This window comes from Lolium rigidum, chromosome 3 (assembly GCF_022539505.1).
Source record: "Lolium rigidum isolate FL_2022 chromosome 3, APGP_CSIRO_Lrig_0.1, whole genome shotgun sequence".
NCBI lineage: Eukaryota > Viridiplantae > Streptophyta > Magnoliopsida > Poales > Poaceae > Lolium > Lolium rigidum.
The window spans coordinates 380,417,629-380,432,362 of NC_061510.1; the positions used below are offsets into that span (position 1 = coordinate 380,417,629).

At 44.2% G+C, this 14,734-nt stretch overlaps 1 protein-coding gene across 1 annotated transcript; it reads right to left on the minus strand.

Annotated features, from left to right (window-relative positions):
• Nucleotides 1-524: 524 nt before the first annotated feature.
• Nucleotides 525-8,747, minus strand: LOC124704401 (proteasome assembly chaperone 2-like). Its single transcript, XM_047236655.1, has 8 exons — nucleotides 8,615-8,747; nucleotides 8,370-8,535; nucleotides 6,401-6,459; nucleotides 5,308-5,426; nucleotides 4,988-5,222; nucleotides 4,787-4,910; nucleotides 4,440-4,536; nucleotides 525-838 (listed from the first exon to the last, which is right to left on the minus strand). The coding sequence occupies exons 1-7, from the start codon at nucleotides 8,672-8,674 to the stop codon at nucleotides 4,457-4,459; spliced, it is 843 nt and encodes a 280-aa protein (XP_047092611.1). The 5' UTR covers nucleotides 8,675-8,747; the 3' UTR covers nucleotides 525-838; nucleotides 4,440-4,456.
• Between the last annotated feature and the right edge of the window lie 5,987 nt (nucleotides 8,748-14,734).

Below are 14,734 nucleotides of genomic sequence, written 5' to 3' on the forward strand. Positions count from 1 at the left end.
ATAATCTCGCGTACAACGTAAAATCCATAGCGGCGTCCCGTAGATATACGATACGATGACATTTGATCCTGCCAACCCCAATACAACCTTGATCCTGTCAACACGAAGACAGATCGAACAGCATTCAACATAATGCAGGTGGTTAGTGCCAACCTTTGCTATGATCACATCCTCGCCTAACCCTGAAAAATCATTCTGCCTAACATCTTTCAAGTCTTGTTAGTTAGATTCATATACGTCACAACTCAAGAGATGGCAACATTTCCCTCCTTGGGCTCAACAGCTTAACAATCACAGGAACCGATATGAGAAACGCATGGCCAAAGGCATGTCAACAGAGTGTCAGGTGTAATCTTTATGTGCCGTTGGCAAGAGAAATATGAAATGGGCAAGCTAATGGGCAATACCTAAGCAATCGCCACCCAACCTTTTGGCGACTCCTTTCCCATAAAGCAGTGCGCACTAACACGGCACAGAATCTAGCACCAAATCAAAATCAATCTAGCCAACGTGCAAAACATAGCTGCTGATAAGAATCACCACAAATTGGACACTGGTAGTCTACATAGAAAGCTACAGGTTGAATGGCAAAAATACAAATTTGAAAAGACACAAGCTATCAGCTGTATAAATATTAGTCACTGAATTCCAGCAGGTTCGAGTACCATCATATCTCGAGTTCTAAAGGAAAACTGGAAACTGTCTCTCATTGGACCAAAGAGCGCCTGCTACTCACCTTCCTTTCCTGGATATTTCTGATTGACTTGTAGTACAGCTCATGCTAAAAGCTCGACATCTTCAATTCTAAATACAGCATTGTCCATGATAGCTACATCACCTGTCAAATCACGATAAAAAAAAACTTCACGAACCAACCCAAATAACCAAAAAAGAAGTGTTTGAAATCAGGATTGACAGACCAACTCGGAGATGCAAAATAGAAGTGATTCATCTCTAACAGACAAGCTTCACGAACCAACCCAACGATGGAAAATGCAAGTAGTTGGAATCAGGGTTGTCAAACTTAAGTGTAAGAAAACAAAATATTGGGAGGCTGCACTAGCTTTAATGGATATCAATGACAGAAACCATACTTTTCAGCTTTCAGCTGATAAACTATCTCTAGTTAAACTGAACTAGCATAGGTCTACTCAGGTATCGAACCATAGGACATGTCAAGAAATTTGAATTGATGAGTACTTAACTATTAACACATCATACAATTCCAGCAAGACCATTCTAAGATTTAATTTACTGTAGTCTTCAATGAAGCAAAAGGAACTAAAGATATATCGCATATCACATTGCGCTATGGACAAACAACTTGCTGCCTAGAACTCAGATAGTCAGATCCAACAAGGACCTTTGTTTAATATGGTGGGTCACATGGAATAATCTGCTAGTATAAATAGCCGCTACCCTGTTGATAATGGTAACACTAGTATAATAACAAACAAGGGCTTCAACGAGACACATTAACAAATGGGGCTCCTATTGCTAGGTTGTTTATGTTGGTTCAGATATAAGAACTTTGTGCAGTCTATAAATGCATACTTTATAAGCTTTTGTGCACATGTCAATGGGTCTAGAACTCTAGCCTTTGTTTAATATAATGGATTAATGGGTCACATGGAAGAATTCGGGTATTGTAACATGGCAGCTGCCATACTGTTAATGCTGAGACAGTAGTAGTGTATAATAACAAAACAGGGGCTTCAAAGAAACCCATTACCAAACTGAGCTGGTTATCCCTAGGTAGTTGACAAGTTTTATTCCAGCATCCTCGATAAATCATATTTCACAAACCATTTCCTGCCAAATTACTCTGTTGTTTTAAAATAGAGATAATAACGCTGGTGGTGCATAAACATGTCTGCATGTGTAAACTGGTGCATCAACTTGAAAATTGGTTCGGTCTAATACATAAACTTGTCCTGCAGGTGCAATTTGGTACAAATCAGCCAAACCAGGCCAGTTTCTACCTATGAAGCGTGCCACGTTGAAAAGGGAGCCACGCCGAGCACTTGTGAGGGTCATGCCGGACTGGAAATTTACATTTATGCCCTCCGGCTATGTCTAATAGGCAGAACAAAGGCCTAAAATCTACGAGCGTCTACAGCCCGAAAACCCTAGAAATTTTCCTCAATTCGCATCCACCTCTCTCCAACTCCGCATCCCTGTTGTCCTGGACCTCGCCAGCCGCCACCCATTGCCATTGTGTCTTCGAGCACACCTTCGCAACCTAAGTACATCAGGGAAGGAGCGAAGCAGGAAATCTTGTGCTCAGCTCGATCCACGAGACAATGACGCTAGTCACCACATCCCCATAGTATAGCGTGCAGTACACCTAGCTACCTAGCTTGCAAGTTGAAACAGCAAAGCCTCATGCACGTGGAGCCAACCTTTGCATTAGTGGAAACCACAGCAAGAACACCGTGCATGCATGGGAGTGTTGACTCCAGGAGGCCGGTCGCGCGCGCCTCCACGAGGCCGTCACGCTGCAACACCAAGCACGCCATCACTGTCCTGATCATGGCCAAGGCGTGAACTAGACCAGATTCCTGGATGACGAAGCAGCAGGTGCCGGCATTGGGCCGGTCGCAGACGAACCGCTTCCATGACAAAGACAGCAGCAACCGCAAGTCACGCAGGGCCTACTACCGTGCCTTGTCCTCGGCACGGCAACCAAGGCCATCACCGTCGATGCTGCCGTGTACCCTGCCATCCTTGAGTAATACAGCCGGTCCTGACCCCAGTAGGTGGCTGCTGGTGGCCACAGAGCGGTAGCAGGCCGCTGGCGGGCGCGCCTGGACATAGGACGGCCGACAGCATTGACTCGCCCTACAGCACCAGGTGCACCCGCAGGTCAAGGCTCTCCAGTGCCGAAGTCAGCGCGCCACCGTGCGTAGCGGTGAGGCCACTGAGCTCCAACCACCAGAGGTTGGTGGCCCTTGCCAGTGCCGGTGCGCGTGTCCCAGCAGTGTGGCTGCTCACCGTGGAGCATCTGGAGGATATACAGGTTGCCCAGGCGCCGAGGCAGTCGTGCATCACCACGGCCGCACGAACCCTTTGACGTCATGAATGTGATCAGCATTCAGAGCGCGACACGGTCGCCGGCCGGCATAATGCTCCTCCCCATCGCTTTAGACCTCGCCGTGCTCCACTGCCATGTCCATCAACTTTGCCTCAGTTTCTGGAGTGTGCGTGCCAAAGGAATTGAACCAGGAGGCCGTCTGCTTGAGTCCCCACTCTCATCTTTTCGCATCCGGTCTGCAGTTGCCGTCCATGTGTCACCCCTTAGCTGCTGGTGTTGTCCCCCGTTCCCCTCCAGCCTCCCTGGCCTCTAGGTTGGGATCCTCTCTTCCTGCACAGAAGGGTGAGCGCCGCGGCGGCATCCTCGCCGTAGCCACGCATGGTACAGAGTACGCCCGCTTGGCCTCCATCGCCATTGGCCTCACCGCCAGTTCCAGCATCGCCACCAGCCTCTCCTCGAACAGGCAGACGAATAGAGAGGGAGCTTGGTCGGTGAAGCCGAAAAAAACGGGAGGGCCTAAACGCAAAAAAAACAGCCTACATGAGCACAACGTGTGGCGTGCGTGACTGCTTTGCGTACATGTTACGCAACATAGGCAGAAATTGCCTCAGTTTGACCATTTTGACCGTTTAGGTATTAGACCTAACCAATTTTCAAGTTGATGCACCAGTTTGCACATGCGGGACAAGTTTATGCACTGCCAGCGTTATTACCTCTTTAAAATATACTGCTTTCAGGAAAGGAGAACAAAAAACTAGGCCAGATGTCCAGAATACACTAGTTTCCTCCATGACATGACTAACTTTATTCTGAGCAAGATTAACTTGACATAACATGGAATTCGAGTGATCACTTCATGGCATTTATTTAAACATTTTTTGCCGACAGAGTGTGAACTGTTCAGCTTGCTTTATTTCTCTAAAACACACTTGGTGGACACAGGTTCACTAAGAGCTCGTCGAACTTGACTTGTAGAGTGAGACATATGCTCAATAGTATGATTCATTTATGTGCTCTTTCTCTTGGTATAGGTTCACCATATGCTCTCTCATGTAGGTTTGGTATGGGTATCAGTGAAGTTCCACGTTAAATTTGAAGTGGACATTAGTTCGTTTCATTATTTAGATAGATGTGCAGAGCAAGCTTCTCTTTATATTCTACCTACAGAGGATCAAGCGCTTCTTGCCAAAGTTTGATATTTAGGTAAAAATAAATTTCATATAAAACAAAGAAGACCTACCAATAATAACCAAAAAGAAATAAAGGCAGGATATATCATCAAATCTTGTGATGAAAAATATAATTTCTAACAAGAAAGATCATTTCATACAAAAAGAAGACGCTAATGTACGAGAAATCTACAGAATTTAAAACTGTAGCTATGTTCTTGGTGAAATTGACTTACTAGATTAGTCCATTAGTCTAGAAAATAGACATATCAGGTGGAGGTCCATAAACTGATTTCCACGACAAGGGAATAGTCCATCCATTTGACCCATTTCCTGTAAGTTCATAGAAACAAGCGTTTACACAGAAACCCACCTTTACTATGATCAGTTGACCACAGAAAATTGAATGTGGGCATTCCTAAAATATATAGTATTACAAACAAGAACAGTTACTGCAAGGGAAGTTACGCAATTCGACAACAATCGACAACAAATGAATAATCAGGAATACTTGTTCAAATTTTTGGTGGGTTCAATTAAAAGTAATAAGGGGATAAGTTCTCAATATGATATAGAGTTATACCGTGGAATTGTTCAGGGTCTTGACCTACAAGTTTGCATACTGCCTCTGCCAAATGAAAAGATTCTGGCATATTGTCCCCTTCTGAGCAGTAGCATAGTACACAGCTAACTTTCAAACCTTTGGCCTAATATAAAACAGGGAGATGTTATAACAGTAGCTTCAAATGGGAAAATCATTTAGAGCTGAAATAAAATCAGATACCTTGCAGGCAAAGAATAGAGCTGCAAATGGCAAGGTTGCATAGTAATCACTTAATGTCATCTCTTCAGCATCATCAGCCATATCCTCTGAAAGAACACCACCGTCAATTAGATTAGCTAGAGATTTCCACAATCGTTGAGATGGATCATATTCCTCAAGTTTCTTCCACCCTAACTTCTCATATTCTGGATCAGATCCATCCTCATTGCAACTTGAAAGGTAATAGAGGATATCACTGCATGATGAAATATGTCAGTGACCCTAGTTGTGAAAAAACATCCAAATCTATAACATAAGCTGTGCAGAAAAACATCAATTACTTGGGGGCATCAATTACTCTTCTTTTGCCAGAGTCTAAACTTGAAAGGATAACAAGATGGTCTTTTCCAATGCTACTGACGAAATTAGCAACATTTTTTGCAAATGAAATCATCATCCCCTGCATTTGTAACGAGAAATCAAAGTGGTCATATTATATTCAGCAGTTATACATTCCAGTTGTTGAGATCATCCTTCACTGCAATGCCAGACAAAGCACAAAACAAAGAGCCTCAAGCATCCAGGTATGAGTCTCTCTCCCCCAATATACCTCTTTAAATGAAAGGAGGAATGAATCATAAAAACAGAGAACTTTGTACTGCATCCTTTGATTCATTTTAGAATACCAAATGTTCCATTCAACTTTTAGTTAACAAGGAACAAAGTATACAATGATACATATGAGTGCCGAGAATATGGAACATGGTGTTTCCAAAAGAAATGTATTTTCCATAACTGCATATATAGAAGGAAAGGTTTTGCTACCACATCACTATGCATGTGACCCACGATCATATCTCTAGTCAGAACCCTAGGGGTCAGTATCTAACTAAGATTAAATTACAAGGTTCTCAGACTGGACACTGCAAGGCAACGCATCAAAATAAGGCTCTTTTTACGTTATTAGAACAAGCGCAACACAACAAAGCTCCCAAACATAGTTACATCAGTGTTATATGAAGGCCCCTTTTCCGTCGGTACACAGATGATAATTCAGATATATGAGCCCATGTTGCATGAAATAAATACTCCCTCCATATAACAAGCAAATGGCACTTCAGACATGGCTTCACTCACTTCTAAAACTTTGACCACAAAATATTATTTTAGTTATTCAGATTGGAAATTTGAAAAACATATGTATAGATTTGTATCGGAAAGTATTTCTAAAATCTTATATTTTTCTTGACTTTTATACATAATATTACAATAGAAATTAGTAGTCAAGGTTAAATCTTAGAGGTCAATGTCCAAAACATCATCTATTTGTGATATGGAGGGAGTACTAAGCAAAACTAGCAAATTTGAAGAAATATAGTTCTTATAAAAATTCTTAAATTAAATAAAAATGCCAACAATGTAGGACCGACATACTGTAATAATTGGAGACCTTTGTTGAATGAAAGCCAGCCCATTAGATGGTGATTCATACTCTGCACACAAAAAATGGTAACGTGGGTGAGTTTGCACGACATATTGATATTTCATTAACGTACGACAAACGATATTCCAACACTAACTTGTATGTTAACTCATCATTGATTCATTGCATGTTGACATTGTGTAGAAGATACAGTACATGTGGAACTGTGACTCATTTCATCAAACAGTGGTGTGCATAGCAGATCTTTACTACTAAGGGGAGTTGGTGAATGATTGATGGTGTCACAGCCCCAATATCCTCGGAGTGCAACACACTCAGCCAGCTCATCCTATTTTTTAGCTCACAACAAAGTACACATTGACCGAATCACAATCTCAACGACCCCTAACAAACCCGGCGACACGGGGTATGAGCCATAAAATTGGTGCTTGGATGCCACTACCACGAGTGTCTCGCCGTGTTTAAGGCATACATCGTTGAGGTCCTGGCCCCTAGGTACCGACGCCGACGCGTAATGGATCTCGTCTGGCATCCTTAATTATTCGCCTGCAGTTCTTCCGTTCTGCCGGCAGCTGCCCGTCGTCGCAAATCACTGAGATCCGACCGACCAAGTACGGCACCACATACACACCTCCACGTGGCAGCCACAGCTCCGTCTACACTATTTACCTTCTCCACTTTACATCCATGCGTGATACTCCCCCCCGCCAGGTTTGTAGCCTCCAACAAAATTGTTATCCCAGGCGAGCGATGTAACTGAGCCTTCTGGTGCCCACAAGCTACTGTGAATAGAAAGTGCAGATGTACGTTTAACCTTGGTGCATGTGCATCGCTGGCTCCTGGCGAAGTGGCGATGCATTATTCTTATGTGTGTGTTGCTGTCTAGTTGTTAATTAATCAGGGTTAATGTTAGCTAGCAACCGTGTTGATCCCACGGAGAAGTTTATCCAAACAGTCAAGGTGAGGATAAGCCAAAGGTAGGGGAACATGTCCAAGGTGGAGAAATGCACATGAACTCTGGTAGAATTATTATAATGTTACAAGGAGATCTTATCATCATGGTGAGGACATTTATTGTCACCGTACTTGTGCTTACCGATTGTGCATTATGAAACATTTCACAACTCTAAGGGCCTGTTTGGTTCGCAGGATTTCCAAAACGCATGAATTGGAAAAACATAGGAACAGAAGGCCATGACATGTTGAATTTTACAGAAATTGAAAATAGAAGAATGTGTATTACATGTGTTGTTTGGTTGCATTGCAGGAAAATGCAGGACCATAGCTGTTCTAAAAACAAAGGAAAAATTTCAATGAGGTTAGAACTAAGAGAATTTTTCCTATGGAGTTGCATACAAAGTAGACCATATGAAAAAATCCTGCATAGCAAACAAGTTCTGTAGGGAAAAAATCCTAAGGAATGGAATCCTCCAAAATTCCTAGGGTATTCCTTTGAACCAAACAAGCCCTAAGGTGAGAAATAATAATCGTCATTTATTAACATGTCTGCAAATTGGAAGGATGTTTATCTATTCTAAGTTTGTCATCACGGACGACAAACCCTTACAAGATATACCGGAATTAGATAATACATTCAGATGTGACACATCGTGGATGAGGACTGCAGGCACCAACTTAGCGAATATACGCCATGGGGTAACGGAACGGCAAAGAGAGAAGAAGGTAAAAAACTATAATGTGCCGGCTTCTGTTTAAGGCATGCAAGGATTACACTGGTTCCTATCGATGTATCTTTTGTTTCCCGTCCCGTTGCAAGGCAAGGACGCTATACTATGTAGTAGTAGAGTACACGCAGCCCTCAAGCATTTCATCAAACAGTTGGCGTGCACAGAGCAAAGGGCCAAGAGTACAAGCAAGAAGCACCGGTACCGTGACTAATCAAACCGCAGGCGTGTACGTCACAGGGGGGCAAAGGATCGAGATGGTTCGAGAACCAACCTTCGAGCGCGAGCGCGAGGTCGCCGACGGCGTCGGGGCCGAAGGCGTCGTTGCCGGCGCAGGGCAGCACGGAGGGCTCGTCGAGGTAGGCCACGCGCCTCGCTTTGGCCGACGGTATCAGCAGGTCCACGGCGAGCTGCCCCACGTTGCCTATCGAGAGCGCGGGCTGCGCGCGGCCGGGGAAGCGCATCAGACACCGGAGCGAGCTAGCAAAGCCAGATTTCAGCGAGAATTAGAATCCTGACCATGACGAGCGTGGAGCAGGACGGCGAGAAGCTCTCGCCGTCGACGAGGGCGAATTCCATCGCGGCGGGCTGGATCGGCGCCGGTCGCTGCCGGGTCCTGTGGTTTCAACTTGCGACGGAAGTTGAAGAACTTGCAACGAGGAGCAGAGGACGCCGGCACGCCGCCCTTCTCTGGCCTTCTATGGACTGGCCTAGTTTTTTTTTAGGGTAAATGGACTGGGCTAGTTTTGGGCCGAGTCGGATGGATCGTATACTTCTTACCAGGCTGAGCTGGTCAATGAATTGGGTCCAGTTCAAAACTAGGATGGGTGGAGACAGTAGGCCCAGCCCGTGAACCTCATAATTGAGATTTCAAACTTTTTCGAATATGTGACTCGGTCGGCCACAGAGTTACCGATCGGCCACGGATCTGCCGATCGGTCGCCTCGCTGCCGATTGCAGGCTTTCATGGGACCACTGACCGGCCGATCGTGCGCGTGGCCTGCAGTCGGCCACGTTGCATCGGCCACGCGCTACCGATTAGTCCGGGCCACGGAAATATCACGTCGGGACGCATTCTTCCTTCTTGTTCCTCTCCTCTTTCTCTCTTTTCTTCCACCACGACCTCAACTCGAGTTCTTCATCAGTGCATTCCCGATTTTGCTCGGATTTGAGGCGTATTTCCAGCAGAACTTCACCATTTAGCTAGTAGGAGCTAGGGGAACCATGATCTACTGATGGGTTAGTGTTTGGGGGTGATTTGGTGATGTTCTTTTGAAGCAATGGTGGCTAAGTGGTGGATTTTGGTGTTGGTGTAAGGTGCTTGGTGGTGGTGGTGGTGTAGATTGCATGGTGGTCTTTGCTCGGGTGACTCAAGGCCATTGCCACGCTTCGCATGCTTCAAGAGTACGCCCTATTTCTCGGTAATTATAGTTTATTGTATTTGTTCATGCGGGCAGAGGGGAATGATTAGTTAGCTTTGTGTATGCGGTGACCCAGCATACCACTTCATGTTATGTAGTACGCAAGTCGTTGACATAACACTAATAAAACATTTTTCCACTATTATTACATCCATCAGAGTGGTACAACAAAAACATTGTGGGTCCAAGGCATGTCTATAGAATTATAGTCTTAGACTCTTTACTTTGATCAGCACAGCCTCCTAATTTACAATGAGGTTAAACTGTAAATTTGGACACAAACAAAAGCAGAAAAAATGAATGAACTATCCCAAATAAGTTTAGTCTGATTGTTTGGTATTTGAAAACCGTCACAAATGCAGCGGCTCCGGAAACCCTAGGAAGGGTTGCAAATGTGACTACTTCAGAGGAAAGATCCACTAGTGGGTTTGCCATATTTGTTGAACCGAATCTGGTCTCCTGGAGTCTTTGGAAAACAAGCTATAGCGTCTAGATCCAGTAATAAAATTGAATATAAAGCCTTTGCTAATGCTCCGGGTGAATTGATATGGGTTGAAGCTATCCTTAGTGAACTAGGAGTAAAGTTGAAAGAGAAGCCATGTCTTTGGTGTGGCAACTTGGGTGTCACCTACTTGTCTGCTAATCCTGTGTGTTCATGCCCGTACTAAACACATTGAAATTGACTTTCACTTTATCAGAGTACGAGTTGCAGACAATTTGTTGGATATTAAGTTTATTTCAAGCAAGGATCATGTTGCAGATGGATTCACCGAGGCACTTCTAGCCAAGAAACTAGATGAGTTCAAGCGTAATTCCAACCTTTCCAAAGGTTTAGATTAAGGGGGTGTGTTAGATTATGTATATGGTTTTGCCTTGTACCTTCCATATACCATATGTCATGTATATGGATACACCCCAAACTATGTACGCCTTGCCCTATAGGTATATATTAACATGCAACCGGTACGAGGCCAAGTACCGTTCCATGCTAAACATCAACAAAGCTTACTCCTAGAACATATATGCCTTCGCATGAAGATGTTTTAGAGGCATAATAGTCTAATGCACTTGCATGTTAAACTACATAAGAAAGCAAATTTGGTCGCCCATAGAGCCTACCACAAATTTAATGTCATCAGCGATATTCCTAGCATCCCTAGCAATACCAGCCAATCCTCTCCTTGCCAACCCATCATAGTAAAGTCTATTTTCACCTTTTGAGTGATTCGGATATTCTTTGGTTGGCAGTACATTATCATTTAACATGCTCTCCCTATTCTGGGCCCAAAAATATCATATTACCCGGTTAGGAGATTTAACAATTGTTGCACCAAAATGAATATGACTTATGCAAATTCAAAAATCAGTGTTAGTACCTTGAGCCACATATTTGCGGTGCTTTTGTATCCAGTTGCAAACACAATTGTGTCAAATGGGATTTCATCCCCAGATTGAAATTTTACGATGTTGCCCATGATCTAGCTAATGCTTCCTTGAACCTATAAGAAGTAAAGTAAATATTATTAAACTGCCATAATAAATCAACATATGGTACATATAAGGTGTATATCATGTCCCATGATATTAGTTAACAGTATAATGGAACCACCTAGGAGCCTCCACAGCAACTGGACGTTGTGAACCGTCCGATCAAGCAACTTGACGCTTCAGATTTCTCGGTCGTAGCGTGTAACCCCGCGCGTCGCGTACCCGTCGGCCCAATGTACAAGGGCAGCTACTCCAGAAAACTACCTCCAAGCTTTCTGGTGAACCGGGCCAAAATGTAGTGGGCCGTGCGGCCGCGAGGGAGCGGCCCTCGGTGCGTGTTGCGGGGCTTTCTTCCTCCCGTAACCTTGGTAGTTGGTACGATCTCGAACCGGCGGCGCGGCGCAAAATAATAGCGATGGTGTTTGGCTTTCTTCCTCCCATAACTGGTGTATAATGGCGATGGGTAGTGGAGATGCGTTACTCTCTAGATATATGGTGCGCTGCCTTCCTTCATGTTGAATCTAAATCTCCTCACTATTTTCGGGCACCAATCTTACTCGCAGCCACGATGATATCGTCGCGGCGGTCACCGAGACATCGCCAGGGTTCCAAGACTGTTTGGTTCTAACTTTGCCGTCGGGCCGGCGATGTTAGGACAGTCGTCAGCCTCCAGGTAGCAAGTTTGGCTCCTCGGTCTCCTCATTTCTCCTCAACAGTCAAGGATTCCCTTTCTCTTTCTCCTTCGCCACGACCTTACCGGCCGCAGGCAGCGAACCGTAGGAGCGTCGACGACAACCTACGACCTTCCCGTGCTCTGAATCCTCTGCCGAGTGCTCCGCCCGCTGGTCTGCTTCTCGTTCTCTGCCTGCTGGACGACCAGATACAAGCTGCAACGAGGCTGCGAAGCTCCCGGATCTGTTGTCTAGGTAGGACCTGAAACACAAGTTACTACTGTTACTCATTTAGTCTGGCTGTCTGGGCAACCTCATGCTGGGGTTATTGTTTTTTCGGTGAATTGCTAACTGGTGAAGTGATTAGAAAGTTTTGCTAACGTGATGCATGAATGTGACTTACCGAATTTATGCAGGATGTATGTTGAGAAAATGTTCAAGGAAATGATTATTAGGCATCAAATTTAAGGGCAATCCTGCGTGGTCAGTCTCATTTATATCCATCTGTTTCTTTTGGATACTCTTTATGAACTACATCTTCTGTGGTGCCAACGCAGGCTATAGCGCGGGCGATACCGCCCGCAGCAAGGCGGTAGCGGGGCGGTAGGCGGGCGAGACGGTAGCGGCGGGCGGTGGTTCCACCGCCCGGCGGTAGGGGCGGTACCGCCCGCCTATAGCCCGCGTTGGAGGCGAGAGCGGGGCGAGAGGGAGGCGATAGCGGTGTTAGTGGGGGCGGTAGGGAGGCGGTAGGGAGGAGAGAGAAGTGAGAGCTGGCACTATATCCCGTGCACTGGCACCGTGGGGTGAGAGTGAGGTGATAGTGGGGTGATAGTGAGGATAAAAGCTGACGTGGCGGGTGAGAGTGGGGTGATGCATTGGCACCAGCCTAAGTCTTCTTGATTTACAGGCTGATACACAGAGTCAGAAACATTCAGATACTGCAAGGAAGCTTTGACTAAGAAGAGAGACGAGCCTATGCATCACATAACATCTTTTTGTAAACAAAGTACAAGATATTGACCCATAGCTTTTCTCTGATGTTTGTTGAACGTAAAAAGTTTGGCATCTGAGAAAGTAAGCTCTCTAATTTTAGGAACCAAATAAGTTCTTATCTCTACCATGGCACCATGACGTTGTCTTTTCTTGCGGGGAACAATTGTAGTTATTTTTGTAAGGCGTGGTGAATAAATGAGGAAAATACAACAATGTGTGATTTAATGGTATGCCAATAAAAATAAATATACATGGGACTTACTTGCTATGTTAAATGTTATGGGTAGTGATACTACACTTATTATGTATAACTGATAATGGCCTAAGGTAGAAGATCACTTGCACACTTTGAGGACACTATTTCAAGGGACATTATAATGCATGTAAGCTCATTTTTAGGGGTCTACGAATTTATCAGATCTGCATGATTGGGTTATTTAATGTAATTTCTTGACTCGGTGAACAGTTGCCTAGATCCACTCCCTTTCAAATTCTTAACTTCAGAATGTTTTCTTCCTTTTCAGGTTTGTACTTATTTCAAAATTTATGCATTTCTGATCTTCTGAGTTATGTAGTGCAACAACTCTTCTCACGTATGCATATTTCTTTCTATTCCCTTTGTTAGTGACAAAAAACAATCCAATTTATCGTTTGTCAATGCAACACAGGGCACTATGTTATTTTGTATTGTTATGATTTTTGTGCTAACATTAGATAGTCAATTGTAGCCTTGATCAAGTCTCAGTTAATCTTTTCTTTCTAAGATCTCCTATATGAGTTGTGTTGCACAGTTGGCAAAACGGACTAGCAATTTGAGCAAATGAAGGAGGGCTTAGCTTTTAGGCTGAGCACCTCAGCGGCATCATGCATAAAGTCAGCACACATGCAAAAGCAACATATATAAGCTGGTGTTGTAGAAATGCCCGACCCTTATCACTACCACGTGTTGTAAGTAGATTTAAGCATTTACGTGTAGAGCAGGTCAGACAGTTATGTACTCAGGTCAGTACTTGTAACTGAAAATCAGTTTCTGTGATTTTTGCTGATTATTCTTGACCTAAATATTTCTAATTCTTATGGTTTCATTTTCAGATACATATGTGCTCATATTTGACAATGGCTACGTTTCTTGCATATTTCTCCGATGATTGTTTATCATTGTCATTAGACTTCTGTTGTCTCGGTGTTGCGCTTTGTATTGACATTCAGTTAGATCTATCAACTTAACCATAATTGTCTACCAAAAAAACCCTACTTTGTACATTGTTCTTCTCGTGTGCAAGTACGCCAATACTATACACGTATGTTCGCAATTAGCTTACAAAATATTAATGCCTAATACTTCTCCTGCAGAAATTGAGGATTCAAGTCACTATTGTATCATCTACCAGCCATAAGATCCAACATGCTAGGACTTGAACTATACCAGTGAATCTTGGTATCTTTATCGTGTGATGATTGTTCATTTGATTTCAGTAAAAACTTTAATTTAAAATTTGAGCTCTTTTGCTTGAGTTTTTGAAAGTTAGTACTGATTCCCTTTTTTTCTTCTGCAAACGGTGTGCTCTTATAGAAAGGAAATTCTCTATTCTCACCGAGAGGCATTTCATCTGTTTTGTTGATTGACGATGGTTAACTCACGGGCGCGGCAACGCCCGCATCCATGGTCTAGTACTTGTAGGATAACGTTGCATAGAAAACAAAAAATTTCCTACCGCGAACACGAAATCCAAGCCAAGATGCAATCTAGAAGACGGTAGCAACGAGGGGATTATCGAGTCTCACCCTTGAAGAGATTCCAAAGCCTACAAGATGAGGCTCTTGTTGCTGCGGTAGACGTTCACTTGCCGCTTGCAAAAGCGCGTAGAAGTTCTTGATCACGGCGCCACGAACGGGCAGCACCTCCGTACTCGGTCACACGTTCGGTTGTTGATGAAGACGACGTCCACCTCCCCGTTCCAGCGGGCAGCGGAAGTAGTAGCTCCTCTTGAATCCGACGGCACGACGGCGTGGTGTCGGTGGTGGTGGAGAAGTCCGGCGGAGCTTCGCTAAGCTTGCGGGACGTG

Coding starts and splice junctions, on each gene's coding strand:
- LOC124704401 (XM_047236655.1), bottom strand. CDS start 8,674: ATGGAATTCGCCCTCGTCGACGGCGAGAGCTTCTCGCCGTCCTGCTCC. Junction 5,223..5,307: donor AGAGTAATTGATGCCCCCAA/GTAATTGATGTT, acceptor TTCATCATGCAG/TGATATCCTCTATTACCTTT. Junction 4,537..4,786: donor AGACCCTGAACAATTCCACG/GTATAACTCTAT, acceptor ATGAACTTACAG/GAAATGGGTCAAATGGATGG.